General features: G+C 39.5%; 1 protein-coding gene across 1 annotated transcript; it reads left to right on the forward strand.

Moving 5' to 3' along the window:
* Positions 1-33: 33 nt before the first annotated feature.
* On the forward strand, positions 34-4,666 carry SRP19 (signal recognition particle 19kDa). Its single transcript, XM_009083739.1, has 5 exons — positions 34-146; positions 1,070-1,151; positions 2,078-2,149; positions 3,170-3,281; positions 4,333-4,666. The coding sequence occupies exons 1-5, from the start codon at positions 34-36 to the stop codon at positions 4,464-4,466; spliced, it is 513 nt and encodes a 170-aa protein (XP_009081987.1). The 3' UTR covers positions 4,467-4,666.
* Positions 4,667-5,146: the final 480 nt, after the last annotated feature.

A 5,146-nucleotide genomic window follows, 5' to 3' on the forward strand; every position in this document is an offset into this window, starting at 1 on the left:
GGGATGGTGGGTGACATCCCTATGAAGTGAGGGATGGAGGGTGAAATCCATATGGAGCAAGGGATGGAGAGTGAAATCCCTGTGGAACAAGAGGTGGAGGGTGAAATTCTTATGGAGCAAGGAATGAAGGGTGAAATTCCCGTGGAGTGAGGGATGGAGGGTGAAATCCCTGTGGAGCGAGGGATGGAGGGTGCTTGCAAAAAGGGGAGAACACCCCTGAAAAAGAGAATGAGAAAACAGTAGCAGTTGATTTGATCGAGGCTAGTTATAGAGACAGCTAGGAACATTTTCTGGGAGGAAACAACCAGTGATCCTTGTCCTCCAACCAACTGAATGAGCATCAGGGTGTCCTGAAGGATTTGCTCACTTTCTGCTTCTGTATTTTCATATAGTCTCATAGCTACTTATTTAAATTCATGTGCACATCTTCTTGGTCTCAGCTAGTTGTTTTTTAATTGTCTATAAGTATAATTGAGGTTCTGTCACTCTGATCCTCTGTATGTGCTTCACACATTTATATCTACTGAAAAACCTTAAGTGAGTTTCTAAACACAGTTTTTCTGTAGCTTTATAAATTTACCCACATCTGGATTATACTGTGTATGAACAAAAGATAAAAAAGGCAGATATATAGCAGAAAAAAAAGCCTGCCTTGTGCTTCTATCAAGAACTTAGCTAGCTATTGGTGTAGTAAAACCCTTCCTGGAAACATTCTTTAATTATTTACAGGGAAATATGGGTGTTCCCTTCCAGGTTTTAGAGGTGTGAGAAATAGGTCTCTATTTTCTCAGAATGCATAGTGCCTTGCCTTGTACACACACTGCACCAAAAAGTGGTGTAATGCCAGGAGCATTTCAACCAAGAGGTCATGCAGTGTCCATGGCAGCTCAAAGTGGGATTTTGTGACAGCTTGTTAGTTGGTCTGAGGAAAATAAATGGTTGTTCTAAGCTGCTGTAGGAACTTCTGAGCAAGAACTTCTGGGGTTTTTTTCATTTTGCTGGGAAACAAAGCATTGGATGAATAATTAAGGGTTTGATATCTTACTCACTTATACTCACTGTTTTCTCTTCTTAGATTCATCTGCATTTATCCAGCGTATTTGAATAACAAGAAGACAATAGCAGAAGGAAGAAGGATACCTATAGACAAAGTAATTTTGTGGGTGGCAGGGAGATATGACATTTGTGTTGCTGTGCAGTAATGTATAGAGAGCTGGAAAATATGTCTCTCTGATCTTTCTAGTCCCCCATGGCAAGTAGCTCAGTAACTAGAAATTACAGTGTGTTTGAAGACAACCTAGTGTCAGCATGTGAATTTAGTAGAAGAGCACTGGGTTGAAGTGTCTGCTTTCATGTGAGCAGCACCTTGGGCAAGCAGGTGAAGTAATGAGAAACTTAATGCACTCAATTTCCTACATAAGTAGTTTGCCAAATCTGAAAGCAATGCCAAAAAGAATAACTAGCCAATGAATGTTTTTTGGTGACTGACTATATATATGCCCATACTCTGTGTCCTGTCCCCTTTGCTGCTTTCAAAATTAGAACCTAAAATGCATGTGGCACCAGGACTTGGTAGTTGTTGCTTTTAATCTGCCCAGAAATAGTTTTTCATCATCTCTCTCCTTTATAATAATCTTAGCAAGCAGTGCTGATGATATAAAGGGCTTTTCTCACTGCTTAGGGTTGGGTTTTTTTTCTGACAGTAATAAAAATTAAAATGGTTCTTGAGCATGCAAGTTGCCAGTCAAAGATCTGTCTATGGGAGGAATGTGCTGCCCTCTGCCTAGAAATTTTCTACTGTTTTCTCCTTCAGTCCTTGCTGTAAGTTTGCTGTTGCTTCCCTGTCCTAATTAATTGTCTCACCTGTTTACTTTTACCTTATCTCTTTCTTTTCCTTTTTATGTTCTCTAAACTGTAGGAGCGCTGACAGATGACTTCTAGAGTAGATTTGTCGCTATTTTAAGTACCTTCTCTTTCCCCATTTGCTTTTTGTAGTTACGATTTATGGTGGAACACTGATAACTGTTGTATAGGCAGGTCACTATTGGAAATTAATTGTAAGACTTTGTTTCAACAGGCTGTTGAAAATCCCACATCTACAGAAATCCAAGATGTGTGTGCAGCAGTTGGGTTCAATGTGTTGTTAGAGGTAATTTAAAAACAAGCTAACAAAGCAAAAAAAAAAAAAAAAAACCCAGATGTGGTACCGTGTCTGTTCTTTCATCATATCTTTTCTTATAGACAAGATAACTTGTAGTTGAGAAGTTTTGTTATCAGCCGGGATACTTGCTTGAATAATAACTGACCATAACCATGAAGCAAATGTTGGAAAACTGATGCAAAAGTCAGGAATATTTCAGATCTCTTAGTCAAAGTCACATTTAAGCTGATAAAAAGATTGCGTCTGTTTTACTATCCTCCTGAGAAGAATATCCTGGATGCTTAAAAGGATGTCAGAATAAAAGCTAGTTTTTCAAGCTTCAGCTCTGCAAATTAACCTTTTAAAAAGGCATGTTTTTAGTGAAAGGTGATTACCCTTGCAATGAGCATTGTATAGGAATAGGATTCTGATGCTTGAAATCTTCAGAGTCCTTTGGAGTTACGCTTTAGCCAGAAATGTTCATTTTTTTACTGCAGTTCATGCAGGTTCTTTAAATAGGTTGTTGGTTACTTTTTTCTTAGGGAATGAGTCTGGATTTCTGGAGAGGTAACTTCACAGGTCATTTGCTGAAGTAATTATTAATTTAAAATACTGTTGCATTTACTAAGAAGAATTTAGGTCCTCATCTAGAAGTGGGACTGGTATTCTAAAAATCCCAGTACAAAATCACTTTGGGTTTCAGAAGTAGTTGAGCAGTGCACACCAGCACGTGACATAGGCAGCACCACTGAGAAACCTGTGGCGTTTCGTCAGGAGTGAAGGCTGTGCCTGTCCAGAAGCAGTGGGCTTCAGGTTGTGACCTATGACTCACTAAGTGTCCAAAAGGGTTTGTGACTGTGGAGATGGAACAAAAACCCATGTCCCTGTGGTCCAGACTGCTGGGGAAGTAGAAAGGTCCCTGTAGTGGTTTACTCACAAAATTGCACGGTACCATTAGCTGGTTGCAGCCTGTGAAACAGTGACATCTTCCATTGCTCATTATAATAAGTTTTGCCTTTTGTGTGACAGAAAAATAAGATGTATCCTAGAGAGTGGAACAGAGACGTGCAGTACAGAGGTAGAGTACGAATCCAGCTCAAGCAAGATGATGGCAACCTCTGTTTACCTCAGTTTCCAACACGTGAGTAGAATACCTGGGTTTAGGCACTTCATCTGTTAATAAACCAAAAGGACTTTGCTTGTTGCCTTACCAGCTTGTTTAATTAGTTTTGAGTATTATAAATTTTACAGCTTTGCATTAAATCTGTTTTCCTGTATATGTCAACAAAATTAAGTTGCAGTGTGGGCATTGAGTAGTTTGTAAAATGTTGTTGCCTTTGATCCTGCTGTTTCTTCAGCAGTGTCATTGGAGGGGACTGTGGGATCAGTTTTGGTTTACTGTGTTACTGATGTTCAAAACAGAGTATTCGGTGTCTAGATGGCTAAATTCCAACTTTTCCTTAGGTTACATGTGGATGCCAATGTGATAAAATACAGTACTGAGTTCAGTTGAGTTTTCTGGGGGCCATTTTTCTAAGTTAACAATGAAGCAGCTGCCCTTAACTAATTACTAGCCATAGTTCATCTTGAATGACAAGTAATTTTGTCTTTTGCATTTTCCCTGAAAATGAATCAGTATGTAAAAGGAAAGCAGTTTGTATCTTAAGTAAAGAACAAGAAGAACAGTGAATCTAGAGTAGCATAAGAGTGCTGATAGTCAGAAGGAAATGATTTTAAACCATATTCCATCCTGCTGGAGCGGTGCCTTTTAAAAAATGCTTGTAGCTCTTGCCTGATCATTCTATCCCAAGTATTCTAGGCCAGTAAATGGTGAAGGAAAATAGTAGCAGGAAGCATGTAGATACTTTGTAGATTGTCAGGTTACATGCCTGTTCCAGCCTGTTGTGACGTTTATCAGTTTTGCACTCCATTCTGAAAATGCTGGTGGTGGTAATGTAGTAGGCATACATAAAAAATGCTTGTAGCTCTTGCCTGATCATTCTATCCCAAGTATTCTAGGCCAGTAAATGGTGAAGGAAAATAGTAGCAGGAAGCATGTAGATACTTTGTAGATTGTCAGGTTACATGCCTGTTCCAGCCTGTTGTGACGTTTATCAGTTTTGCACTCCATTCTGAAAATGCTGGTGGTGGTAATGTAGTAGGCATACATTGATGTCTCCCTGTATTTTTAGGTAAATCAGTGATGCTTTATGCTGCAGAAACCATTCCCAAACTGAAAACAAGAACTCAAAAGATGGGAGGTAGCGATCAAAGCCTTCAGCAAGGAGAGGGAGGCAAGAAAGGTAAAGGGAAGAAAAAGAAATGAGCACACATCTGGGATCATTGCTACATCGCATAGTTGTGCTTACAACAAATGCAGATGGACATGTTACTTGCTGCAACTTTGAAGTGAAAGATACAAGCAAGAAATAAATAGATGAAGCTGAATAGAACTGCCTGCTATTATCAGAACTGGAATGCATGTAGCTGCCTTGCATCTCTGTAACAATAAATCTCTATTCACACGCAACCTGCAAGTGTGAAGCTTGCACCCTCTTTTAAGAGTGGAAGAACACAGGCAAATGGAGTGGGTGGGAGAATTATTCTTTCCATAAGAAATATGCAGTGTTTGAAAAATAAATATTCATATGCAGACTACATATTTGAAAACTGGTTGCCATAGTGAACGATTTATTTATGCTAGTGAAGCACTTGTTTAATTCTAGACTGTCTTAATTCTGTACTATTCTATATTAAGAAAAAATTCTTCACTATGAGGGTAGTGAGGCACAGGCTGCCCAGAGAAGTTGTGGATGCCTCATCCCTGGAAGTGTTCAAGGCCAAGCTGAATGGGACTTTGAGCAATCTGGTTGTGTGGTTTAACCGAGCTGGCAACTAAGTACTCCACAGCTGGTCCCTCACTCCCCACCCCTGGTGGGATGCAGGGGGGAAGATAATGAGGAAAGAAAAAATTTGTGGGTTGATGTAAGAACAGATTAATAATTT

The sequence above is a fragment of the Acanthisitta chloris genome, unplaced genomic scaffold, assembly GCF_000695815.1.
Source record: "Acanthisitta chloris isolate BGI_N310 unplaced genomic scaffold, ASM69581v1 scaffold38371, whole genome shotgun sequence".
Taxonomy (NCBI): Eukaryota; Metazoa; Chordata; class Aves; order Passeriformes; family Acanthisittidae; genus Acanthisitta; species Acanthisitta chloris.

Bases quoted from the DNA above. Each gene is read 5' to 3' on its own strand.
- SRP19 (XM_009083739.1), top strand. From the start codon at position 34: ATGGAGGGTGAAATCCATATGGAGCAAGGGATGGAGAGTGAAATCCCT. The intron at 1,152-2,077 runs GTAATTTTGTGG...TTGTTTCAACAG, and splicing joins GAAGGATACCTATAGACAAA to GCTGTTGAAAATCCCACATC. The intron at 3,282-4,332 runs GTGAGTAGAATA...CTGTATTTTTAG, and splicing joins TTTACCTCAGTTTCCAACAC to GTAAATCAGTGATGCTTTAT.